Genomic DNA, 27,224 nt, shown 5'->3' with positions numbered 1-27,224 from the left:
ATACTGGACCAGTCTGAAGTGAACACACTTCAGACCCCTCTGGCTGGATCGCAAACGTTCCGGCCTCCTGATCCAGACGGTCCACCGTCCTCAATACTTAGTCATTTTTCAAACACGTTTTTGAAAGGATTTTAACTCTCGAAACCGGAAACGTTGTTAATCCTCATGCAAACACAACTACTATATGCTTTATGAGGCACTAAGTTTTATACATACCAAAGCCATAAACCCCTCCTTTATAGTATGACTATTTAGCCTATTAACCCGAACAATTTTTTATCTAAACACCTGGTGACCGGCATAAAACAAAACATATGTTATGCCTTTGCCTTCACCTAAACCACAACCAATGCTTATAAGTCTCCAAGACTTTCTGTTCTTTGTGTTCTAACGTGCATTATTATTTCTCCAAGAATTATTAGTCCACAAATGGTTGTCATTAATTACCAAAACATCACTAAAGGCCTAGATGATTCACGCCCTTGTCTTTATCGGCCATTTCCAGCCGAACCAATACTTTTGCTTGTGGGTTATATTGTGTTGACATGAAATAGTTGTGTGTCCACTTACATCTCCTGAAAAACCAATAGGACCTCATTTATGGTCGATCATATCTGTCGACGAAAAACATTACAGTCATTGGTGACATGGGAAAAAATTATGCCACTTAGAGTAAGTACGTCTCTTTAATTCATCCATAGGAGAAACAAAATATGTTAATTTAACTTTGCCATTTTTAGTAGCTTGTCAAATATTTCATCGTATTTGGCAACATTAAAAGTAAATGTAACCTTTTCTTGCCATTTTTTTGAACTGGTTGTAAAAAAGAACATGCAGAAGAGTTGGCCTTCGTTGGCCAAACAAGGTCAGTAGTATATACATATGCGAATTCATAATCTAAACTATCACACTCTACAAGATGTATAATATAGGCAGTCGATTTTGGCATCTCTTTAAATCGACTTTCACAGGCCAAAATCCGTTGGTGTAGCTGAGCTATTGAAAAGAACTGAATGCCATCTAATTCGTCTATTAAGTACAATAATAACCCACTAAAAGGCAGTCCTGTTGGCTCTTTTTATGCGACATGGATTCGAAAATATCGGTTTCTAGTGTCCTGAAACCTCCAGATATAATCTTTAACCGATTTTTCGCGTCAATGTCGGACTAAGGCTGAATCAGACAAACCTAATTCATATTCTCGGGAAAAGAAATGCTCATGAAATTTACTCTCTAAGTCATTCTAGAAATAAATGGATTTAGGAGGCACGGTGGCGTACCATGCAAAAACGGTATTAGTAAGGGATAAAAAAACAACACGAAAGGCCAAAGCCATGCATTTAAGCTCGTCAGGACCAGTTTATAATATATACCGATACTAATTATGCTACATAGTACATATATTTATGTAATTCGGTACATACGTAAAAATCTATTACCTGTTGAATGAGTACAAAATTAATATGGCAAAAATGTACGACCAGATCAAATGATCCAGTTATCCTAATTCACATCAGGACTTGAAGGACCATAATAATATCAATTATGTTGACTTGCTAATATATGTATTTATACAATGGCACTTGTATTTGTGATTAATTTTCATGACTTTTTGAATATTTCTATATTAGTATTAAATTTTATGTGGATGTACGACTTTTGTGAATTTTCGAAGTCAACCGCGGATACATATTACGTTTTTTATCTATGAATTTTATACTTCGATTGTAACCGGTGTGTTTTCCATACCAAATTTAATTTTCGATGTTTTTGAATTATTGATGTCGTTTTTATTTTCGAAGATATCGTTTTTATTTCGTTTTAAAATAAAAATATGAAAACATAAATGATTTTGTGTTTAGACCGTTTTCACCGTAAAAGGCACAAGCACAAGTGCATGCATACATTGTGCGTTCGCTTCCGTAGTACAGGGCCCCCATGTGCGCCTTGCCGCCTTGCCTCCACTCCACACAACCGTGTCAGTACGGCACCCGGACAAGAGGCAAACGGCAAACCCGATCGGCCGATCCATTCTCCAACCCTAGCCGCCGGCCGCCGCCACCTACCCGGCTACCCCACGTTTCCAGTCCCCACTCCCTCCGCCGGCGCATCCTGCTTCCAGCCTCCATCGGCGCATCCTGCTCCTGGCCTCCCGCCACCGGCGCATCCTTGCTCCCGGCCTCCTGCCACCGGCCGCATCCCCAGGGCCGCGAGATCCTGCTCCCGCCACCGGCCGCCGCAACCTGCCAGCGTCCAGGGCACTCGCCCCCACCATCCGCCGCCGCCCCCCACCGGCAGTCGCAACCTGCCAGCGTCCAGGGCTCCAGGCAAGGGCCGCCACGTGACCACGTCTCGCAGGTGCGTTTGCAGTTTGCTGTGCAGGTCCCTTGCACATGTGACAGGTTGAGCAGTGAGCACTTATAATTTATAAATTTAATCTGTGCAGGTCAGCAGGTCCCTTGCCTCCTTCCATGGCGCATGCTGGTAGGAGCGGAACCGGCGCTCAAGCACAAGGTGCCCCGAGGCCGAGCAGTCATCAAGTTCCCTCAAAGACAAGTGCTGTGGCTGCAGGAGGTTCCTCAAGTGCACCTACACCGACGAGTGCTGCTGCAAATGCAATGCCATCTTCAAGTGCTCAAGCTCCACCATCAGAAGGTACATAACACGTAGCCTTAATTCTTAAATGATGATGATGTACAAGTTGGATGCAAAAGGAAGCTGAAACCTGATGTGTGTCTTGAATTTGAACAAGTAACAGTTGGTGGTAAAATGAAATCTGAATACACTTGATGTAAAAAGTTACTTGTTGGACATAGTAGAACCGTGTGATATCCTGACCCCTGTGATGGTGATTTCCTGGCTCAAGCCTTAATAGAATTAATAGAGTATCCATACCAACAAGGTGCATCTTCTTTTTCGGAAGCCTAAAGAACCTCCAAATTAAGTGTGCTTGACATGGAGCAATTTTGGATGTTTAACTGACCGGGAAGTTTTCTCGGGTGCGCATGAGTGAGGACAAAGTGTGCATAAAAGACCTGTGTTGGTTTGTGGGGACGATATATGATCCTAGAGAGTTGCAAGGAGTAAGCACCGCTGGTTCAGGATTGGACGGGGTGTTACAAGTGGTATCAGAGCCGACCCTCGCGGTTTTACGGGCGTGTGTGGGTTAGGGGGTTCGGGTATATGGCGCATGGCGCATGTGGGTCCAGAGTGGTCACATGTCATGGCATATGACGACACTAGACACACAGACTTGACTAAGAGGGAAGGTTTCTAGATTATGGTTGACCGACGAGGACGTCGGTCTTCTAAGAGGGGTGGATTGTGATATCCTGGCCCCCTGCGATGGTGATTTCTTGGCCCAAGGCTTAATAGAATTAATAGAGTATCCATTACCAACAAGGTGCATCTTCTTTTTTGGAAGCCTATCTCGAAAGAACCTCCAAGCTAAGCGTGCTTGGCTTGGAGCAATTTGGTATGTGTGACCGATTAGGAAGTTTTCTTGGGTGCGCATGAGTGAGGGCAAAGAGTGCACAAAAGACCCGAGTTGGTCTGTGGGGATGATATATGATCCTAGAGAGCTGCCAAAAGTAAGTACCGCTGATCCAGGGATTAGACGGGGTGTTACAAACCGGTACTAATGACTTGCGTGGTCATCTTAGATCTTGTCAATCAAGACAGGTTAGGAAATGATTAAAACAAACCTCCTTATAACTAGGAAAAGATGAGCATGGGGCGGTAGTTGTCGAGAAGTATGTGTTTGATCAGGAAGTTGCTAGGAAAGAACTTGCACTAATGATATGTGTTATGTTATTTCTACTGGTATTGTCTTGTTGATGTAATCATATAGTGCTGTTGGTACTGTTTGTGTTTGAGACATGAACTTATTCTCATATATGTATCATGTATTCATGTTATTGCTGTTGGTACCATTTGATACATGAATGTACTGTTTCAGACATGTTAATTCTAAGATATCTATATCATCAATGTTGCTTTTTGAGAGTTAAGTCATGAATGTACCGTTGGTCTGTTGCAATGATTTCAAGTCGGGCGACCAGCTGGTCGTCCCGGAGGACCGACCAGGCGCCTAATCGCGATTAGGGCGACGATTAGGACGCCTAATCGGTCCTGGTCGACCTTAAGTCGTCTCCTAATCGTCCTATACAATTTCTGGACATATAAACTGAGTCTGAAATTACAAGCAGTGAAGCAGCAGAAATGAAAGTCTGAAATTGGAACGGAAATATAGCAGTAGCAGCAGAACTGAAAGTCTGAAACTGAAATATTGGAAAGAAAGTGCAAGCAGTAATGCTAATGCAGTACCTACCTGTGACTATTGACTAGAGCAGAAGGCAAGAACTAGAGACTGCAGAATGCACATGTGATGTGATGGTAAGAACCAAGAAGGCAAGAACAACTGACTGCAGAGTGTAGACATACTGATAATAAGGTAGAAAAGGGGGAGAGGGGGAGAAGGAAGGGACCAGCGGCAACCTTCAGATGACGAGTTCATGTCGTCAGTCATCACTTTGTCTTCGTCACTGCTCACTAGTGCTGGTCTGGAGACAACTGCTCACTGGTGCTGGTCTGGAGACAACGCTGGTGACCTGGAGTCCTGGAGACGCCGTAAGTGGGTGTGGAGCCGGCGCCGATGGACTGGAGCAGCCGCCGGTGAATGCACTGGACAACCGACGGCGGCAGAGGGCATACAATGGACAGGGGCGCAGGCAGGGTTTGGGTTACAGCAGCGCTAGGGTTTCGGCAGGGGAGGCAAGCGGTTTATATTGCTTACTGTACATGGGCCAAAAAATGATGAAGCCCAATAGTAAACCCTAGCCGCCACTGGACGACCAGAAATCAACTAATCGAACGCCTAATCGGACGATCTGGACGCTTAATCGACGATCTGGACGACCAGAACGTCTGATCGCGTTGTCCGGCTAATCGGCCACTTACAGGCGACCAGCCCGACTAATCGCGATTAGTCGGACGACTTGCAAACAGAGGTCTGCTGTTTGGCCTGCCTGCAGCCTGTTCCTGCTCGGCTTCAGGGACCACTGACCAGGCTGTTCCTGTTCGGTCAGGCACTCAGGCCCTGAGGGACTCAGGATGTGTGGCAGTGTGGCCGTTAGGGACCAGGGTGTGTGGCAATGTTCCTTGCTGGCTTTCTGCAGAGTGCAGACTATGAATTTGTGAAACCTGAGCACACGGCTGGTGACTGGTGAGTGCACCGCAGACTGCACCGGTGAAAAATGTGGAATAAAAACCGTGAGACCCGACGGGGACCTGAAACCCGAGGGGTGTGGGATTTCACCCACGGTCGAGGGCGGGTTTGGGCATGTTCCACGGGTGCGGTCGCGGGTGGGTTTTTTCTCCACCCGACCCGATCCCGACCCATTGCCATCCTTAATGGGAATTGGGAAGAGATAATAAAAGGAGATTGAAAGGATGGGATATACCCAAGATTTAGCCTTAAATAAGAGGGAATGGAAAACAAGTATCCACGTGGTTGAACCTTGATTTTTGGTTTCTGTTGGATTTCATCTCTAGCATACCCCAACTTGCTTGGGACTAAAAGACTTTGTTGTTGTTGCTGCTGCTGCTTCACATCACTCTAGTTAGCTAACTCTTGGTCTGTTCTTCGGCAGGTCCTGACACCCTTGCTGACAAGAAACGGGCAGCGGGCGGTGGCTCTGTGTTTAAGCCACCCCCTCCCATGGTAGCTGTTGCTGTGGGTTCCATCGATGAAGATGAGAAGCCAGGACCTACAGAGAATGACGCGACAAGCCTCTCTACGACAATTCGCAGTAACTCATTGCGACGCTACCGAGGAAGTGGTTCCGATGATAAAACATCTTTGAATGGTGCGTCATTTTCTTTGAACTAAATACATGAGTTGCATAAATTAGCTAATGTATATCCTTGTAGTGCTATGGTTTTATGGTAATTCATTTCCACTCATTTTAAGTTGTAACTAAATCTCTCTCTTTGTTTTAGAATCAACAGTCACTGATGAGGACGAAAGGGCCCCATCACCCAACCATCAGGATGAGCCCCACCGGCAAGAGGTCCTAATTACATGAAAACTTTCAATATACAGTCCCACCTGCTTGTTTTGGAAATGACATCAATACTTTATATTAGTTCTGTTAGACTTTACTAACAAGTCAATTTCTATGCCTGTTAATTTATAGGCCCACATCTCTAGAAGCTCTCAAGGTTCTCGTCCTCATGGCACTCCTCGTGGTTATGGTTACTATGATGATAGAGGATCCCATGATAAACATGGTGATCGTGAGAGATCTGCATCCATTGGCTATAGTAATAGTGGAAGGCGAAGATACCATGATGATAGAGAATCTCATACTAGGCGCGCTGAGCGTGAGAGGTCTACATCAAATGAATATACTAACAAGAGAAGTCGACATGAGCATAGCTCAAGAAGCTCAAGAACATCTGGTACTTGTTTAGCTTGGCATTCTTTATTGGTCTTATCATTGAATTGACATTTTACTGATAGGAGTATGATTACTCTGGCAAATATTAGCACGATCTGATTGGGATGATGGACGCTGGGAATGGGAAGATACACCTCGTCGAGATTATCGTGATAATCGTCCTGGCTCCCGGAGACAACATCCAACACGATCTCCTATGCTCGCTGCTGCATCCCCGGATGCACGCCTGGTATCTCCTTGGTTAGACGGGAATACACCACGTCTAGCAGGTAAAGCATGTTGAGACAGGACTCTCAGTAAAACTGCTTTGTTTTTGTGTAGTAAATATACTCTCTTGACACCTCAGTAACCCAACTAAATCATGAAACTAATATCCTCTCTGTGTTCTTAATGTTCAGCGTCCCCGTGGGATAATGTATCCCCTTCACCTGCTCCAATACGTGCTTCTGGTTCCTCAAAAGGGTCTTCTTATTCACATTCCAGTGGAAGATCACACCAGCTTACCTTTTCATCAACTACTAGTTCTAATGTAAGCTAGAATTCAATTTTCTGCAGCGTACTTATTTCATGCTATCAAACGTGAGTTTGAATCATATTGTCATCATAATTTGATTAACCACGAGCTTTTGTTCAGATTAACACGTTCTTTTCCATTTATTTATTGTGTTTTACTGTTTTCTACAATAGTTTGTTTATGGTTGTTTCAAAATGTCCTTAATCAGAAGATATATGAGACATGTGCACGTTTTTTCACGTCTTCTTTTTCTAGGTTGATTTAAGCTTAAATGTAACGATGCAGTCATGGTTTTTGTGTCATTCAATAAGCTTGTTAGTTACTGACTAAACAGTTTTCACAAACGTATAGCTTTTAGCCTGTTAGGCTTACTACTATTTTTATCAATTGTTCTTTGTTTTTTAGGTATACTCAATCAACATTGTGATTTTTTATCATGCCCGAGTCCAAGTTAATTTAGTGATAGCAACCTGTTGAGTTGATCTTTGGATGCCATGTTTCTTTAGTTCGCTTTTGAGATCTTGAGTCTTGACAAGTTGTTTTAATTTTCTCATTCCTCAACATGTTGTTATCATAAGGTACAAGTCTATAACTGCTACCTTGTTATCCCAGATTATTGATGCTGATAGAAGCCCCTCAAATCCTGATAGGAACAGTGAGATAACCGAGGAAATGATGCAGGAGATGGACTACAATGCTGACCGTGCATGGTAATTTTCCTTACAAACCTTGTTCAGTTTTTAAATTACAGAAGGACATTATTACTGTTGCTTTATGATATTTGTCGGCATTGCAAACATATGAGCCAAAGCTTTCTGTTCCTGCATGCTTCGTTGTGTGCTCCTTTTATTTTGTATTAACTACTGAGCTATCTGCTACTTTGGCGAAGTAAACTTTTTATACTTACTATTACTAGTTTATATATTGAAGTCCTGTGTGTGAATATTTTCTACTTGTATTTAGCACAATTTCATACACTATAGCACACTGTCTTTGGTGTTCTAGTGAGGGAAATGAATATAGGAATCAACAATCTTTGCTCATAGAAGATAGAATATCAATATAGTTAACTACTTGGTTCTTATCTTTACGAATTCTTCAGGTATGACTGCGAAGAACACACTACCATGTTTGATGGTGATCATTCTATGTATCTTGGAGATGATAATTCCTACAAAAAGAGGGAAGCAGAGATGCCGAAGAAGCTGGTAGGTTCCGTATTTGTGTGCCTATATTTCACTACCAAGTCCCAAATACTCCATCACAATCTTCATACTTATGTTTCTTTAATCTTTATTATGGGTCAGACATAGTACTATGATCACATACATCTATGAAGCTGTGATCATCGATGAAAAAACAATGAGCCTCTAACAAGAGTTGTTGGATCTACCGTAATCGTGAACTTTGGTATCACATTTCATGTAAACACCTGATGATCTACTAGTGAAATGCCTGCAAGAAGTAAAAGTAGGACACAGTAATCCAACAACAATTAGACACATGCTTTGATTTTCTTGGTCTTATTCTTTGACTTACTATCCTTCATTTTACGTCTATTAAATCCGTGATCCTGACAAGATGTATATCATGTAAAGTGCATCATCACAAAGGGAGTTGTATTAATCTTTTGGCATGGTTTATGATTTTCATATAAGTTCTTTTCGATATAGTCAAACTGTGTGCGCTGAAATTAGATGCCAATATCTCATTTTTTTTCAATGATCCCAATTATTTTTTCTAGTAAACATTGTACTCCCTCGACTTCACTTACTTTTCACTTATTAAGTTTAAATGTTTGTGAGTGATATGAGTAGATTTGTCTTGAAAAATAGTTTGATAAAAGTATACATCTGCTATGTTCTGTGGTTATATTATATTGAAAGGTACTAGTCAAAGTTTGAAATAATTAACTTCAGATAACATCAAAAGATAACATCAAACTAACATGAAATGACGTGCAGTTCTCCTGCGCTGTTCGAGAAAAAAAAGATAACATCAAAATGTATTTTTTTTGTAGCCTTAACTTTTGCAGTACTCTGGTTTTGACATCTATTTCTCTCGGTTGCAGACTCGTAGAGATGGTAGCCTGATGACCCTTGCTCAAAGCAAAAAGATGTCACAGATGACTGCTGATAATGCTCAGTGGGAGGATAGACAATTGTTGAGATCTGGAGCTGTTAAAGGAACAGAAGTGCAAACTGAATTTGATGATGAGGAGGAACGGAAAGTAATACTTCTTGTTCATGGTATGTTATTTGCCAGTTTGCCTATCACATCTTTTCTTTGCGCTTGTAGTTTTATACCTGTGATTCCATAAGCTTTGGAAATCACATACATGTTAGGAATCATCCCTCTGTTTCTAATGTAAAGTTTTATAAGGAATACAAAACATTTCTTGTGAAGCGAATAGTCCTGCTACCTGACTGATTAGCAGGGCTTAAGTAGCATGCCAGGTCCTAGGTTCGTTTCCCTGTGAGAGTGAATTTTAGGCAGGCCTGGGTTAAAAAAACACCCTTCGCCAGCTGCGATCCTGAGTTATACGTGTAATGTAACCACACTAGTCGTTTTCAGTGAGATTCAAAGATGCACGTGGGCACTCAGTGGCACGTTCAGGGAAGTCAGCCTTTGCGGTGTTTCTTGGTCTGCGTGTGAGAAGCTTCTTATCAAGTGCAATGCAGTGGGAGCTGTTTTTCCTCATAGGCCGAGTTTTTTTAAACATTTTTTTTGTGAAAAATCATTAAGTATTTTGGTGATGGGATATCAACAGCACAATGATTTTAAGTGATCTGATCTTTAGATCTGTTTGTATTACTACTTGGCTCGACGGCTAGTAGACGATTGCGGTTCCTTGTTATCCACACTAATCTGGGGCCCTCTATATTTTCTTTATGTAATTATTTCTACATAACACAGAGCATTAAGATACTATAATGTGTGTGTAGCGATATTATTCTTTTATTTGTTTCAAGTCTTTCTGTTTTTTCTACAGCAGTTCAATGCAGTTTAATCTGGCAAGTTAATTGCCTCATTTTTTCTGGCAGACACAAAGCCCCCCTTCCTGGATGGGAGAGTTGTTTTCACAAAACAAGCAGAACCTGTAATGCCTCTGAAGGACCCAACATCTGATATGGCTATTATTGCACGCAAAGGTTCTAGTCTGGTTAGGGAAATCCGTGAAAAGCAAAGCATGAACAAATCAAGGCAACGATTTTGGGAGCTTGCTGGATCTAAGCTTGGCAATATCTTGGGTGTTGAGAAAACAGCTGAACAGGTATTTTTGTCCCCTTGTATTTATCTGTTTTGAGAAAGACAGTTCCTTGTCATTGTTTCCTACTCACCTTTGAAAAATCAGGTTGATGCAGATACTGCTGTTGTTGGTGACCAAGGTGAGATTAATTTTAAAGAAGAAGCAAAGTTTTCACAACATTTGAAGGATAAAGCAGAAGCTGTCAGTGATTTTGCAAAATCAAAATCCCTTTCTCAACAAAGGCAATATCTTCCCATATTTACCGTCCGGGATGATCTGCTACAGGTTTGTACATTCATTACGAGTTTTTTAGGTCTGTCATGTTTTTTTTATCTTACTTTCCTCTATTTCATGAAATTTATTGAAGTCCAATGCGCCATCCCAGAATGCTAGTTTTTGCTTCAAGCAGAAAACGATCCTTATACCTGAAATCTGTTTGTAACAACTGTATACTGCACATTTCCATAAAAGAAAAAGAAAACTCGACCTATAGGGAGTAAGACAGCCTCTCGGCATTGCATTAAGAAGAACTCACGTAGGTCGAGAGAACCCATGAACCTCTACTGGTAGGATCTGGATGGCTAGAGGAGCGCGAATAACCTATAAAACTTTTCTCTAACAAAAAACTTATCTAAAAATATATGTAGAAGCGTAATAAGTAATAGAGAATTCTACACAATATGACTACGAGAAACAATATGTAATACCAAAGGTAACTTGAAGTGCAAACCACACGAGCAAGAAGTAGACAATATTTATCTCCGAGGTTCGGTTGCTTGTCGACAATCTACATTCTCGTTGTGGTGAGTCTAAGGTTAGATGATTCACGTTCATATTGGTGTAATAAGCTAAGTCCCACACAAGGCTATGTGAGAATCACTCTAGGAGAGCACTCCAACAATATACTATTCCACTAGAGTGGGTCCTCGTGGATCTTCTACGGGAATGACTACATGAGCTCCTTACAATGTAAGAATCATTCTAGGTGAGCACTCCAACAATCTACTATTCCACTAGAGTTGGTCCTCACGAATATCCTGCAGGAATGACTACATGAGCTCCTTACAATCTGATGATCGGAGCCGACAACAATCACCAAAGGCGCTCAACAATCCTCCACTGCCTAGTCGTCTATGTGGCGACAACCGCCAAGAGTAACAAGAATCTGCAACTCAAAGCGATCACTAGTGCCACTAGATGCAAGCTCTCAATGCAAATCATTAGAACCACTCTCCAATCTCATTATGAATGTATCACTATCACTAGATGTGGGTGGAAGATGTTTTCTTGGGCTTACTAGGATGTATACTCAGTCGGGAAGCCAGAATATGCCCCACAAGGCCACACAATCTTTATCTATAAGGTCCCATGGCTCAACTAGCCGTTTATAGAGATGGCAATGGGGACCCGATTCCCCGCGGGGAATTCCTCCATTAGGGGATGGGGAAGCTTCTTCCCCCACGGGGGATGTAAACGGGGAAAAATTCTCCCTCGACGGGGACGAGGATAGGAAAGCATTCCCCATCGTCATTTTCCGCGTGGAGTCGGGGACACGTTAAACTTGCACGTAACGATGTTTTCGTGGCATAGTTAATGATAAAATTAAGTAATTACCTTGTCAAGAGATCACTTATTGTACAAATGTGTTCATTTTGACGTACATATAATAATTTCTTACATATGACAATATTTATAAGTGATAATGTTTTGCATTAATAACAAAGAATGTACGTCCTAATTATAATTTAAGCGGGGACTTGGATTTATCCCCGCGGGGAACGGGGATAGGAAAGAAATGTCCCCCGTGAGCGTTCATGGGGATCCTCGTGTGGAAATCTTTTCGTCGCAGGGTTGGGGTTGGGGAGCGATTCCCCGACATGGAATTCCCCTGTTGCCATCCCTAGCCGTTGAAACCATCCTACTCCATTCTGACGATCTCCGATCAGCCACGTGTACTAGGCATTTAAATGTCACTGTTGTCATCCAAAGACTATCTATTCGTATAGGCCGACACCTCTAAGTTCCATGGTTATTAAAACGACGTTTAAACGTAGTTTAAACTATGAAACGCTGATAGAACAGCAAAACGCTGAAACATTTTACACTTCCTCGTAAAACGTCGTTTAAACGTCACGTTTCGAGCGTTTAAGTTGCCTGCTTGTAAAATTTGGCCCAGCCCAATTAGGGAAGAACTTTGATCCTTTGGTTCTTGAAGATTTTGATTGGGACAATGAGTGGGTTGATCCATCAGCTAATTCATCTGTTGTTGGGGATGACCCTCTTTTCACATGGGAGCATGTTGATCATGCCATCGATGCATCTACACAACTTCAAGGCCGCTACTTTCCTAGGAGAGCTCATGGTACTCAAGTGCCAATTCTTGAGGATGATGAAGATGGTCTTGATGTGGGTGATGAGAATGAAGACGATGACGATTTTGTGCTTGACGACCTTGACATGGATGAAGAAGAAGAAACAAACAACACTACAACAGTGGTGGCCGTGGTGATGAGCAAGACAAGGATGATGTTGGTTTAGATGATTTGGATGATGGTTATTGAGTTGAGTGCTTGAGTAACACTTGTGTGCTTGTGGTTGTGGACATTGCATTCTACTTTAGTTGCTTTTATGCTATGTTTGTGATTGTGGACTATTAGACATCTCATTCCACTTTGTTTGCGGTTGTCGACTTGCTATTAGTTGAACTTGTGTTATTGTGGTAATGTGGTTGTGGACATGTCATTTTGCACAATATTATTATGTGAACTTATGTTGGTTGTTTGGTATTTGACTTTATATAATTGTCTGAAATTATGATATATTGAAATTTCCCTATGTTGTTTAAAACTACGTTTAAACTTTGTTTAAACCGTTTAAAAGTTAAAACTCCACCCATGAGCGTTTCAACGTTTCGTCGTTTTAATAACCATGCTAAGTTCGATGATCGTCAAAAACTCAAGGTTCGACGACCCGCATAGAACAAACCCGAGAGCAGCCAACCCTCGTCGAACAAACTCGAGAGCAGCCAACCCTCGTTGGATTGGTCTGACGACCACAGTCGGACCAAATCACAAAAGTCCAGTCTGACGCCTCCGTTCCTAGTCACAACGAATACAGTGGGACCCTCTGAGTGAACAATGCCTCCATTCTATCCGACACCACAATTTTGACAATTGTCAAACCAAAAACCAAGTGTCCGGCACATTCCAGAGATTGACTAGAGAGAACCTAGGTTGTCACTGTCGACCGAAGCCCAGGGTTCAACGATCTCTCTGTCAGCGCACTACATTCTATCCGACACCACAATTTTGACAATTGTCAAACCAAAAACCAAGTGTCCGGCACATTCCAGAGATTGACTAGAGAGAACCTAGGTTGTCACTGTCGACCGAAGCCCAGGGTTCAACGATCTCTCTGTCAGCGCACTACAGTTAGCCGTCAAACTGACACCGTTGCAGCTCGACACCCTTAATAGTTAGGGTAATAGGGTCCGATGCCAATTGTTTGTCTTATATCTTCCAACCTTTTCACGTATGCTAACTTTAACATATGGTTTATGTCAGCGACGTTCCAAACACTATGGATCATGAGTTAGCCTAAGTCAGCGATGCCTAAGGTCTTTTTTCACAACTTCATTAAGTTCTAATGCAAACGCATGAGTTCATCTCACCAAATGGCACATAAGTAACCATCTTGAACCTCGAGTTCTCTTAATAGTAAGGCTACTTATCCTAAATCCGATGACACTATTGCAGTATTGCGTCTCAATCGGTAAAGTCAAAATGATTTTACATACAGCTTTGCCTTGCATCTTCCTTTTCATGTCTTCTTGCACGTCTTCCTTTCTGCAGCTGTGCAGCATCAATAACCTTCTCAGATTCAACAATGTCAAATACCTTGTTTGCCTTATTTTTGTCAATCCTTCTCCTTGTGGAGCACTTGTTCATCTTTGTGGACATCAACCTATCTCATTCACAACACTTACAATAAATGTAAGTCCATTTAGTTGTCTCAGTTACCAAAACCATACATGGAGCTTTCATCATAGCTCATTTGAGTACAACCACAACTAGGGCTTTGGTCTGGGTTAGGGGATATAACCCTAGCTTAAAATTCGCTTCCACGGGGAGTCAAACCTAGGAACCGAGAAGTGCTACTCAAGCTACCTAACTAACTCAGCTAGAGGCCCTTTTGCTTATACTGTATGTTTCAACATCCGAAAGGTTGGAACGCTGGGCTATGGCTTTGATGGATGAAGAAACACCTATGCGCAAGGAGAAAGGGCAAGATGCAGACAATTGCCCTTTCATTTAACCAACTTCATAATTTTATATTGATGCACCGTGGAATTCCCTGTGTATACATAATAATTGAGTCCTACTATTTCCATTTCAAATTATATGAAGTTTTGGCTTTTCTAGATACATAACTTTTGCAATGCACTTAGATATGCACTATGTCTAGATACATAGTAAAAAACAATGCATCTATAAAAGCCAAAACGTCTTATAATTTGGAACAATTTGAGTAGTTTTAGTTTTTTATATTTAATTTCAAGTGATCGCAAAGCCAATTTGGTAATAACCTGATCTTATATGATTATTGAGCAGGTTGTGCGTGAAAATCAAGTGGTTGTGGTTGTTGGTGAAACTGGTTCTGGGAAGACTACTCAACTGACTCAGTATCTGCATGAGGATGGATATACTACCACAGGAGTTGTTGGTTGTACCCAACCAAGGCGTGTGGCTGCCATGAGTGTTGCTAAGCGAGTCAGCGAGGAAATGGAGACTGATCTGGGAGATAAAGTCGGATATGCCATACGGTTTGAGGATGTCACTGGTCCAAACACTATAATAAAGGTAAACCACTTGTGACTTGCTACAGATTTACGTTGTCAAATTTACTTAACTTTGGTCAAGTTTAGTTGCTTAGCATTATGTACCTGTCTTCCTGACTGTAACAGAATATTTTATGGGCCTGTTTGCAGTATATGACAGATGGAGTGCTTCTCCGTGAAACCTTGAAAGATGCTGACCTCGACAAATATCGGTATGTTGATAATTTGTCCCTTTAGTATTTGATAGAGCCTGGGATGTATCTCAGATGGTCTGAGTATGTCTTGCCATACTAAAGTTTATACCCCATTCTTTTGCAGTGTTGTTGTCATGGATGAAGCACATGAAAGATCACTCAACACTGATGTTTTGTTTGGTATACTGAAGAAGGTTGTTGCACGTAGACGGGATTTTAAACTAATCGTTACATCTGCAACCCTAAATGCTGACAAGTTCTCCAAGTTCTTCGGAGGGTAAGAAAACCTGATAGGTACCTTTAATCCAAGTAAAATCTGCGCCTATATTTCTCTCTGTAGTAACTCCTTTGTTTGCAGTGTGCCTGTATTCCATATTCCGGGTCGGACTTTCCCAGTTAACATTATGTTCAGCAAAACACCATGTGAGGACTATGTGGAAGCTGCAGTGAAGCAGGCCATGACTATCCACATAACCAGCGGCCTTGGTGATATCCTAATCTTCATGACTGGGCAGGAAGAAATTGAGGCTACCTGCTATGCGCTTGCTGAACGCATGGAACAGTTAATATCGTCATCCACCAAGACTATCCCCAAGCTAGAGATTCTGCCCATCTACTCACAGTTGCCTGCTGACTTGCAAGCCAAGATTTTTCAGAAGGCTGAAGAGGGCGCTCGCAAGTGTATTGTTGCTACCAATATTGCTGAGACCTCATTAACAGTTGATGGTATCTTCTATGTCATTGATACCGGGTATGGGAAGATGAAGGTGTACAACCCGCGGATGGGTATGGACGCCCTCCAGGTTTTCCCAGTCAGCCGGGCAGCTGCCGACCAGCGTGCAGGTCGGGCAGGAAGAACTGGCCCTGGCACATGCTACAGATTGTTCACAGAATCAGCCTACCAGAATGAGATGCTCCCTAACCCTGTGCCAGAGATCCAAAGGACTAACCTGGGGAATGTGGTGCTTTTACTGAAATCCCTCAGAGTTGAAAACTTGCTCGACTTTGACTTTATGGACCCACCGCCCCAGGAGAATATCCTCAACTCAATGTACCAACTCTGGGTGTTAGGTGCATTGAACAATGTTGGTGGCCTTACAGAAATTGGCTGGAAGATGGTGGAGTTCCCGTTGGATCCAACTCTGGCAAAAATGCTTCTTATGGGGGAGCAGCTAGAGTGCCTTGATGAGGTGCTGACCATTGTATCCATGCTATCAGTGCCGTCAGTCTTCTTCCGGCCAAAAGACCGAGCAGAGGAGAGTGACGCAGCAAGGGAGAAATTCTTTGTCCCAGAGTCTGACCACCTGACACTCCTGAACGTGTATCTTCAGTGGAAGTCGAATCAGTATCGAGGCGATTGGTGCAACGACCACTTCCTCCATGTCAAGGGTCTCCGCAAGGCTCGTGAGGTGAGATCTCAGCTGCTGGACATACTGAAAACCCTGAAGATCCCCCTGACATCATGCCATATGGAATGGGACGTGGTGAGGAAGGCTATCTGCTCTGCGTACTTCCACAATTCCGCCCGGTTGAAGGGTATTGGGGAGTACGTCAACTGCCGGAATGGGATGCCGTGCCACCTGCACCCCAGCAGTGCGCTATATGGCCTTGGCTACACTCCTGACTATGTCGTCTACCATGAGCTTGTCCTGACCACCAAGGAGTACATGCAGTGCGTCACCGCAGTTGATCCACAGTGGCTAGCGGAGATGGGGCCCATGTTCTTCTCTGTGAAGGAGACAGACACCTCTCTTCTTGACCACAAGAAGAGGCAGAAGGAAGAGAAGACGGCGATGGAGGAGGAGATGGAGAAGCTGAGGCGGCAGCAAGCAGAGGCCGCGCGCATGGAGAAGGAGAAGGAACGGGAGAAGAGAGCTAAGCAGCAGCAACAGGTTGCTATGCCCGGCCTGAAGAAGGGTGCGACTTATCTGAGGCCCAAGAGAATGGGTCTGTAGATAAGACCTGATATAACTTAACTGTCTCCGGTGATTTTGTTACTAGGCTGAGGGAACTTGTAATGTGTAGCCTGCTCAAGCAGCATGTAAAACAACACGTCAATGTGAATGTATACAACATCGACATGTGAAAAAATGAAAAGAAAAATAGAGTGTTGTCGACATAGAGTTTGATTTTTTGCTGAGTTAGCTCTTAAAAGTATGCAGTCATTATGTTTGATATGGTATGTCCTCTTAATGAAAAATATGATTCTTGAAGGTCTATGAATTCTGCAGGCAAGCTAAATTAGCTCTTAAAACATTTCAAGAAACAACGTGACCCTGAATGGACTCAACCAATCGTCCATTGCTGATTAGAGATGACAATGGGTATCCGAAACCCGATGGGTTTTTATCCCATTAGGGTACGAGTTTGGGTCAGTTTTCATACTCATGAATTTGTTATTGTGCATAAATCTATACCCGACGGGTTTATGGTAAATGTTTGTTCCTACAGTACCTGACCCATGAACCTGTGAGTTTTTTAAACTCGACCAAACCTAGTGTATATTGTCATTTTATTTTATAACTAGGTGTATGCCCGTGCTTTGCCACGAAGTCAACATGTATTGATAACATACATTAAGATGCAGAAGCACTATTTTATCGTTCTATGCTCTCGTTATTAAAATGTTCGTATGTTTAGAGTTGTACTCGGATGCTTCATCTAGCTGACGAAGATGACAGACGGGTCGCAGCAGCACTCGTCGATCAAGCAGTAGCAGCACAGCGCGACTAGGCTGTAGATTAATCAATTAGATGATGCATGTGCAAGAGCAGAAGTGAGCGTCGTCACTTGGAAAATCAGAGAGACAGAGCCAACAATAAGCTTATGACAGAGGAATAATAGGATCAGAGAGACAGGTGTACCAGCAAATGAAAAGGGATATGTCAGCACTGGATCGACCAAGCGATTCTATTAATTCGTTTCTTCGCATGGATCGGATCAGATCGACAAGGACAATGGGTCAAGACGAGAGGCGGGAGAGGCCAAGTCCTATAGGGCCGCACTCGGACCCGAGTTTCACGGCCTAGGTTCCTGGGAAGCGGAGCACGTCAGCGAAGGGGAGGGCTAGGCCGTGGATGCAACTATCGACGAAATTGACAAGGACCAGGGATGAGGACACATAGTCAGCGTCCAACGAGGAGGGCGTGGTGGAGACGAGGAGCCGTCCGAGAAGTTTGGCGATCTCCTTCTTTGCTGTTGTGTGCTAGAGGCTGAAGTGGGGAGCCGACACAGGAAGACGCGACTCGGCGCGGGGACTCATCGAGATGGGCATGCAGCTAGTGTTTGGTTGTCCAGTTGGTCGGGTCTGGGCTGCGTGTATGTGGATGTGAGACCTTGGACTGCAGGTCGAGCCGCCTCCTTCGCCCACGCCGCGGCCTCGTCGTGCGGGGCAGCCATTGTCGTGGCCTCGTCGTGCAGGGGAAGCCTAGTCCGCAAGGGGTTAGGGAAGCGTGCGGGCAGGACCGGGGGGTGGGCATGGTATCAGCTCCTGGATGGGGCGGAAGGGTGGTTTGTGCGTGCGCAGAGAGCGAGGCAAGGGTGGGGGTGTGGAGGGTAAAATTATGGTAGTGCCACAGTCTACACTATTAACTTAATATATAGTAGTTAAAAAGAACAACAAACTTGTTATCTTCCAATTTACTTCCTATTTTTTTTTTCAAATGGTGAATGTATAAGTAGTTGGTGAAAATGTTGCTTGCTTGCTATTATACTTTTTACTAGTGTTATATGTGTGGTCGATGGATAACTTAGTGCAAGGTCACTTGATTATACAACTTATTATTTATATTTCATTTCTCTACTAATAATTTTTATACCAAATCATGAACTCAACGTTCATCACATAAATTTTGGACCATGATCTAATTAATCATTACAATACTTATTGATTCTGAGGAGAATAAACATATTGGAGATAAAACCCACAGATAACCCGTGGATACCCGCTAACCCGATGGGTACGGGTTTATAATGGGTATAGATATTTTTCACGGGTATGAGTTTAGGATAACAAAACCCAGTGGATTTGTAACCGTTACCATCTCTATTGCTGATGTTCAAAGTGCTGCTCTATCCAGCTCTTGACGGTTTCTGCAGACTGCAGCAGAGCCGTTTTTGCTTCGGTAGACAAGTGGAGCTACAACCACTCTAGGGCATGCCAAACGTGGACGTGGCATTAAAAAAAGAGCAACATGAATGGCAAACATCTTTCTCTAAACACATACATTGATACATAATAACTATAGTATAGATGGATATCTCACTATTCTTTGTTTTTTTTACCTTCTTTACAGAATGTCCAGTTTACATAGACCTGGAACACCTACAACATACATTAGCACTAGCACATCTGTACATGACAACCACAAAAACAGACAGCAACGCCCAACTATTGTACTCCAGCTGTCCAGCATACGCTAGACATCCTAGTGCAGGCGTGCAGCATGTGCTGACTTGTGACGTTGCACAGTGGCAGCATAGGTTACATAGCACGCACATGATCATAGAATCCCAGGTTCACAGTTGGAATAGAGAGAGGTACACTATTGACAGCAGCTGATCTCTCCTTCCCCGACATCAGCATTCTGGTAGGTTGACACGCTGTCCTCCATTTCATGTTCGACGTCTTTCTCGATATCTTTCTTCATGAACAGGCCTCCAAGCTAAGTGTCTCCAGTCAGTGGGCTCCCTAAGCCCTGTGTCAACTCAATCCCATGAACAAACTTCCATTGTTACTTTTGGCACAAGTTCTCCAGGCCCTTCAGAAAGTGGCTGTTGACTGTTGTCAATATCAACAGTCTTCTTCATCTTCTTCATCATAAATAACCATAACGTGACATCAAGCATATCATTTTTTTTCAGGCAAGAAAATGGTGAGCAGAAAGTATCATACACAGTGCCAGTTGTGCAGCCTTTCTTTCTTTCTTGCTCGCGCTTCATCCCCATCTGTTCCCCTAGTTTTAATTGAGCAGCAGCTTCAGCAGCGTTCACCTGGGCCGGCCTCAATTCGTGCTCTCTCTTAAATTTGAAAGTGTAGACATGTAATGTAATGTCAACATTCGAAGGTGGACAGTGGACATAACCCTTGCCAAAATTGTTACAGAGAAGAGAAGTAAGTAAGTAACTAGCATAGCAACAGCGTAAATAGTTAATAGATAAACACAGGAGTGAGAAAAAACCAGAAATGGCTCTATGCATATATGTGTAGCATATTCCAATAAACCCCTTAACACAAGGTGCAGCTGCTTCGCTGAGTTTGGAGAGGCACAAACTATATGCTTTGCTATGCGGCTATGCCCGGGACTTTTGGGGACGGAAAACAACTAGCTGGAGCTACTGAAGGAATAGCAAGGATAAAAACATGCTGATCTACACTCAGATTCATGTAGCAGCATAGCAAGCATCCAGACCAAATATAAGGTGAGCTAATACTTCTAGGGATCAGGAGTCATGTTAATCACAATCAGCACATCAACTATGAACACGCTGATCTACACCCAGATTCATGTAACGTTAACCTAGCTCGAGAAGCCCAATTATGCCTAACCTGTTCGCTGTGGCACATCCCACCTTATACAAGGACCAAGCTCCAATTATGCCTAACTGAATATCGCCCAATTAATTAACAAATCGAATAGACGCAACCATACTGAGGGCCAGCAGCAGCTAGAAGCAAAGCAACTAGCAGCTTCGATGCCAGGGTCAATCGACTCAACGACAGCGCCTATGGTCCAGTTACGAACAGGGGCAAGAAGAGAAGAACCAACCTGGTGCCAGCTCTGCCTCCCGTCCCAGAGAGCACAGGCTGCCGGACGAGGCCCGCCTATCCTCATCCACCGTGGGGGTCACGTACTCACGAGTCTCCACAGATCCTACAAAGGCGCGAGGTAAGTCGGAGATACGCGGCGCCAACAGAGCCGCTGCCGTAACAGCAGCAGCATTTGCTCTTCACCGGCGAGCGAGCGGCGGCGGAGTAGAGAAGGGAAAGGGGACGACGACGACACGGTGCCTCCCAGTCCCACCTCCGGGTTGGACTGGTCACTGGACCCGATCCTTCACCTAATCACCTTCACTCGATCAGTCGGGCTCGAGCGGCTTCATTTCACTGACATGTGGGTCCCTATCCGCAGCTAGGATTCTGGGCCCCTGTGGCAGCCAGTGGAAGAGTTCCTCTCACTTAACAGCATCTCTTCTCTCTCCCACGGTTGCTTCCAGGTCCCACCACGTAGGGAGGGGATTGGAGACGCCGAGCTCCACCGGAGGCGAAGGCGGAGGCGCGTGGCGCGCCCTCGGACTCCTCGCTGGTGAGTGAGCGGTTTCTGCCGCCGCTTCCCCCTCGTCGTCGTTGTCCTTCCCGTATCAGTGGTGGATTCGATCTGGACCTCAAGCCCAGATCCGGGCTTACCTTTCGCTCCTCGGTTGGTGATTCTTGGTTGACCGATGGATTGGTGCACGGATTTCACTTCCCTAGAGAACCCTGGTTGTCGAGACGCTGGTATTTCGTGTGGCGATGTCTGGCCTTGGTAGGAATGTAGGGCTAGCCCCGTTTGGAAGATGCTGCGAAATGCCGTGCAAAATTAGGGTGCATGTACTGCTTGAAGCATTGTGTGCATTTATTACTCGGCAATGATATCTGCCTAATTTTCTGTAGCTCTGGTTGGTTTGTGGTAGTTTTGTAGCATTGGGAGTGTTAGGGCATGTACAATCCTGTCTCTTAAGTCGTCTCTTAACCGTTTTAGGGGGTAAACTGCAAAAAAAATATAGGAGTGGACTCTGGCGCATTGCTGGAAGAGACACCTCCGGCTCTGGTTGTACGAGTTGGTGGTCGTCTCTCCAGATCCGATGCTCTTCCTGGTCGATGGCGCGAAACCGTGGTGGCTAAATCCTTTCTTCCCGCTTGAGTAGACAACATCGCCTTTCCCTCGCAATGCCACCGAAAAGAGGTGCTGCTGGCACCCGCTGCACCACCTCTGCTGCCCATGGCGCCACCGAGTTTGCCACCGGCAGCCGATCCGTCGCGGGCCAATCCGCCGCCCAGTTCGTCGTTGAAGCTGCCACCCAGTTGGCCGCCCAAGCCACCACCCCAACCATCGCCCTCGTTCTTAGATATGCTTCAAAGGTAAAGTCTCTGACTTGCTTCACTAATATTGTGCCATGCAGTCCTGCGAACACACAAGAACACAGTTATCCTCTCGACCCTTTGTGTGTGTGACACTCCAATTTGATTTTGAGATCTAATCTTTTCTGCCATCAAATTGCACTGCATGTGAGGGCTAGCTAGTGTCTAGATTAATTGATTAGATTTGGTGTGTAGCATCAATGTATATCATGTTCGGTGCCGCTAATGTCTAGAATAATTGATTAGACGTGGTGAACATAATGCAATGTTGTGTAATCTTGCACAACATGATAGTTGAAGATGAAAAAGAAATAGCACGAATTCCTATTGACTTGAATGTAAACCCGGGAGCATCTATTGCGCTACCACCCGAAGTGAGCACCCAAGCTAATCCATGCTTTGCAGATGTGCTTCGAAGAAATTCAGAAATTCAAGACAACTCAAAGCATATTGAGCTCAAGAAAGATTTAGTTGAACATATATGGCATCGATATGGTCCAAAGTAGTATGAATATTGTAATTTTAATTTCGTGTTACCTAAATTATATATTATTTATGTAAATATTATGAGTCAGAAACAATACATCTTTGCGTACGAAATTCACATGCACAATTGATCAAGCATGTTTTAATTCAACTACACGTGATGCATATATTAAAAGACAGGATCAACTGATCAAGAGACTGTCCATTGTACTATACAGTCTCTTAGTTGTCTCTTCTGCTAAGAGACGTCTCTAGGTTGTACATGCCCTTAGAGCTGATATTTGTCCGTGTGCACTTGGACCGTCTCTTTGGTGAGAATCAGAAGGTTGAGTTTCTTGGAAGAGGAATAGCTATGCAGTAGTTCTGGACCGTCAATCTTCTTTCCATTTACTTGGACCACATTTGATTTTGAAATGTGTTCACTTTTCAAATAAAAAAATTGTTCAGTAACTATTATAGTTGTCCTTTTGTCCTTATAGTAACATGAATACATGATATTCTACAATAATATTTACTGGCAGATGTATAATTACTTACTCATAACAAGGAAAATATAGTTCAGGAGTGTAGAAGCTCTCAGATGAGAAGGGTGGCGCTGGCAGTTCAATACCAGATGACCTTTGGAATGCAGAATTATGAGGAAAAAATTGTTTGTGCTGTTTTTCTCAAAGTGATCAAATTGGTTGAACTAGACCATGCACTAATTTTGGTTTATTATGTTTTAGCGTTTAACTTGTTATCTGGTTTGAATGCAAATTATTTAGTTTTGGTCTTTTGGTATTTGTGCTGATTTTTAGAAATAGTTCTCCGCAAAAATAGTATTATCGATAATACAGTGGATAGAAGATTGTAGAACCATACTATTCAGAGAAAAGAAACCAAAAGTATGTTCTAAAGGGCAAAAGAAACATTTTCAAAAAAAGATGGTAAAACATGTTTTGAATAAGTGATGATTCTCTCTCTACAGATTGAGTAATAGTGATTCTGTTAGGAGTTGTTACACTTATATATCATTTTTTGTATAAGGGAGCTACAATGTACAGTTCATACTATATCATTGATCTCCTAAGGGCAAAACTATCTGGTCCAGTTTTTTTAAGACCACAACTATTAGATTTTGGAAGAGAGTAAAAATAAAAGAATGAGGGTATTGAAGTAAAAGAAAACAAATAGTACATACCATTCATCTTTTTATCCATTTTTTTGTTTCCATGTGTAAACTGTTGATGCTACCATCTTAGATCTTCCAACTGCAGTCTTGTTTTTCAGGACAAAATGGACCTTGCACCTCAGGGTTTGATAACACAGCAACAAAAGGCAAATGAGCGAAGGCCAGTTGGTAGCTCACAAATTTGGACAGTATGTAACTTTCTCATTCCTTGTTTCTCTTATTACTTGGGCATCTTAAACAAAATACAACCTGAGATAATGAAAATTTTGTAGCGGTATGGTGTTCTGCTTCCAAGCCAGCAGACTCGAAAGCTAAAAGAATGGATTCTGACTGATGAGCAGCAACAGCTTGTTAATGCTAGTGGTCTTGGACATCTGGCACTTACCACTGGGTTTACCATTGACCGTTCTTTGCTGACATCTTTTTGTGAAAGATGGAATAATGAAACAAATACTGCACATTTCATGGGATTTGAGATTGCGCCTTCACTTCGTGATGTTTCATATATTCTTGGCATTCCAGTGACTGGTCATGTGGTGACCGCAGAGCCAATTGGTGATGAAGCTGTGAAGCGGATGTGCTTGCATTATTTAGGAGAGAGCCCTGGAAATGGAGAGCAACTGTGTGGCTTAATTAGGCTGACTTGGTTGTATAGGAATTTTCATCAACTACCTGAACATCCAACCATCAATAAGATTGCATATAGCACCCGAGCTTACCTTCTATACCTTGTTGGTTCCACCTTGTTTCCTGACACCATGAGGGGATTTGTATCCCCAAGATATCTACCACTGTTGGCAGATTTTGGGAAGATCCGTGAGTATGCTTGGGGGGCTGCAGCCCTTGCTCATTTGTATAGGGGATTGTCTGTTGCAGTAACACCTAATGCCACAACACAGTTTCTCGGCAGTGCAACTTTGCTCATGGTGTGCTATTTATTTGTGTAAGTTCACATCATTATCTATGGTATTGTATATCTGCTTAACTAATCAGGGCATTCCCTTGTTCCTGCAAGGCCTGGATTTATGAGTATCTTCCTATTACTCAACCACAACAGAAGAACCAGAGCACATTGCTGCCCCGGGCTTGCCGGTGGAACTTTGGAGGAGCAACACGTGGACAGAGAAAAAAAGTCATGGACTGGAGAAAAGTTTTTGAGCAACTTCAATTTTCCGAGGCAAGTCCAAAATTACCTACATATTTTGTTTGCCAATTTGCCAACTGTTATGTCATATACTATCCCAATTGTGTTTTCAGGTCAACTGGAACCCTTACAAGGACATGAATCCAGCAATTGTTCCGGAATATTGCATTGCAGCAGATAACATCTGCTACTCTCGTACTTGGCTAATCAGCTTTAACATAAAGGAGGCGTATGTGCCTGACAGGTTTGCTAGGCAGTTCGGGAGGGAACAAGGACGCCTCCATGGTGTGCCAATGTGGACAAGAAGAACTTGGAGTAAGTGGAAAGACTGGAGGACTGAGTATGCTCGTGAGATTGAGGAGTTCCATCAATTGGTTGGCTGCCATTTCACCCCTCCTGCGGAAACCAATATCAACTCCTTTCCACTACATGAGTCTAGTGCTGGACAGAATGATGCAGGATGCAGTCTGAATATCTCTCATAATTTTTCTGCAATGGTAAGCCCTTAAGAGAAAGCTAATTATCCATATTCCATACCTTTCGCCTATAGTTTGCCTTGGTGCGCTTATGCTTGTGACTTATAGGTTGAAGATTTGAAAAATGATCTCCCAGTAATTGGTCGATATCTTGAGGGAAACTTGCTTCCTTCAGATGTTGCAAGCTTCCTAGAGAGGGTGAGCACGATGATCAAGAGTTATACCCCACCACAGGGCAGCCGAAGGAAAGATCGAGTAAGTCATGGCCCCGCTGACCCAGTCAGGTCAAAGAACCCAAGAAAAAGGGGAAGACATTCACTCTTTCAAGATTCTTTTCCTCATCGGTATCTAGGCACCCCGGTAAACATAGTGTTTGATGGCACCATTCCTCTACTAAATGGGGGTGAGGCATTGAAGGAACAAGTGGCCATGGATCCCTGGCGGGTCTCCCAGTCCCATTTGACGATGACCACATCTTCTTCATCTCTAGACTCAAGCTCACCAGAATCAATGAAGCGGAGGCGGGAAGGTGGGGATGAAATTCCAATCACAAGGGACACTGATTGCCTCCAAAGTGGAAGGCTCTGTGTGCAGCTGAAAATGTTCAAGCACAGAGATGGAGTGAATGCCGAGGCAGCTAATCCGATTTTCCGCTGACGAAGACAAAACTTCGCTTGGTCTTCATATTGTACAAAGTAGCAAAGAAACATGACTTGTTTGCTGCACTGCTGACAGTTAGCTGGCCACCAACACCGCTCTGCGGTATTGCTGTCTGCAATTTGCGAGGATTTTCCTGTGTTTATATCGTTGTGAAACAGTTGCCTCTGTGAAATAGATGCCTTTTCAGAAGCGATAGAGTTGTAACTGTTTATGACAATTAACATGGCTATTAAAGGGGCAAGTCTTTTGGCACAGATAGTGGGAATGGTTGTTCTATCTTTTAGGGTTAGTTTGGGAACTACGTTTTTCCAAGGGATTTCTATTTTTTCAAGGGAAAATGAACTAATTTTCCTTGGAAAAATGAAAATCCCGTGGAAAAATGGGGTTCCCAAACTAGCCTTTAATGATAAGGCATTTCTTCACGTTTTATATTCGGGAGTTAGATCAATGTAAAATTTAAGCTCTTTGTTTTTATTATTTTGTTTATATTTATACTTTAACACGTACTATCATGTTCGCTCTCTACTGATCACTAACCGTGTGTTTGGTTGCGCGTAGCTGGATAGCCTCGTCGCTGGCATGCATTGACGAGGCTCCTGCGCATGTTTGTTTGTCCATATACAGGTGGCCAAACATGTATGTACAGGTGCAGTCACGTCTTTTCGGGAGGCATTTGCCCTACATCCGCCGATACACGTGAAACCTTCGCATCTGCGGGAGCAGGCTCACGTGAGACCGGTTGTACACACAAGTATTAAAAGAAAGTTGTGTGTAACCAAACATCCCCACCACCTGTTATTTCATTTGACAAAAAAATACCAGTTGCAATACTTTGAAGCTTGGTGGTCGACTGTTCATAGGGCCGTTCTTGAGTTTATAAACGATAACTAGGTGAACGCCCGTGCGTTGCA

At 43.3% G+C, this 27,224-nt stretch overlaps 3 protein-coding genes across 8 annotated transcripts; 2 read left to right on the top strand and 1 right to left on the bottom strand.

Annotated features, from left to right (window-relative positions):
- Positions 1–1,930: 1,930 nt before the first annotated feature.
- On the top strand, positions 1,931–17,473 carry LOC103647704 (pre-mRNA-splicing factor ATP-dependent RNA helicase DEAH7). 2 transcript variants are annotated; one of them, XM_008672216.3, is made up of 16 exons: positions 1,931–2,358; positions 2,447–2,655; positions 5,652–5,867; positions 6,010–6,071; positions 6,198–6,462; positions 6,551–6,730; positions 6,860–6,990; positions 7,588–7,685; positions 8,078–8,183; positions 9,047–9,224; positions 10,020–10,249; positions 10,331–10,510; positions 14,836–15,084; positions 15,213–15,274; positions 15,381–15,533; positions 15,615–17,473. In XM_008672216.3, exons 2-16 carry the CDS (start codon positions 2,472–2,474, stop codon positions 17,209–17,211), a joined length of 3,891 nt encoding a protein of 1,296 aa, XP_008670438.1. In that variant the 5' UTR covers positions 1,931–2,358; positions 2,447–2,471; the 3' UTR covers positions 17,212–17,473. The 2 variants fall into 2 exon arrangements, with proteins under 2 accessions (XP_008670438.1, NP_001348297.1); NM_001361368.1 differs by having other exon boundaries at positions 2,149–2,358; positions 6,001–6,071; positions 15,615–17,371.
- Positions 17,474–19,468: 1,995 nt separating this feature from the next.
- On the bottom strand, positions 19,469–21,285 carry LOC100303780 (uncharacterized). Its single transcript, NM_001165420.1, has 2 exons — positions 21,025–21,285; positions 19,469–20,341 (listed from the first exon to the last, which is right to left on the bottom strand). The coding sequence occupies exons 1-2, from the start codon at positions 21,088–21,090 to the stop codon at positions 19,964–19,966; spliced, it is 444 nt and encodes a 147-aa protein (NP_001158892.1). The 5' UTR covers positions 21,091–21,285; the 3' UTR covers positions 19,469–19,963.
- LOC100285542 (hydrolase/ protein serine/threonine phosphatase) lies at positions 21,162–26,567 on the top strand. Of its 5 annotated transcripts, none has more exons than XM_008669915.4 (7): positions 21,415–21,561; positions 21,997–22,376; positions 24,119–24,221; positions 24,306–24,959; positions 25,049–25,210; positions 25,291–25,674; positions 25,762–26,567. In XM_008669915.4, exons 2-7 carry the CDS (start codon positions 22,237–22,239, stop codon positions 26,308–26,310), a joined length of 1,992 nt encoding a protein of 663 aa, XP_008668137.1. In that variant the 5' UTR covers positions 21,415–21,561; positions 21,997–22,236; the 3' UTR covers positions 26,311–26,567. The 5 variants fall into 5 exon arrangements, with proteins under 5 accessions (XP_008668138.1, XP_008668139.1, XP_008668137.1 ...); NM_001361369.1 differs by having other exon boundaries at positions 21,498–21,561; positions 24,132–24,221; positions 25,762–26,566; XM_008669916.4 differs by lacking the exon at positions 21,997–22,376 and having other exon boundaries at positions 21,162–21,561.
- Positions 26,568–27,224: the final 657 nt, after the last annotated feature.

Source organism: Zea mays, chromosome 2 (assembly GCF_902167145.1).
Source record: "Zea mays cultivar B73 chromosome 2, Zm-B73-REFERENCE-NAM-5.0, whole genome shotgun sequence".
NCBI classification, from domain to species: Eukaryota; Viridiplantae; Streptophyta; class Magnoliopsida; order Poales; family Poaceae; genus Zea; species Zea mays.
The sequence above is the reverse complement of the archived record's forward strand: the minus strand, read 5'-3'. Positions and strand labels throughout refer to the sequence as shown.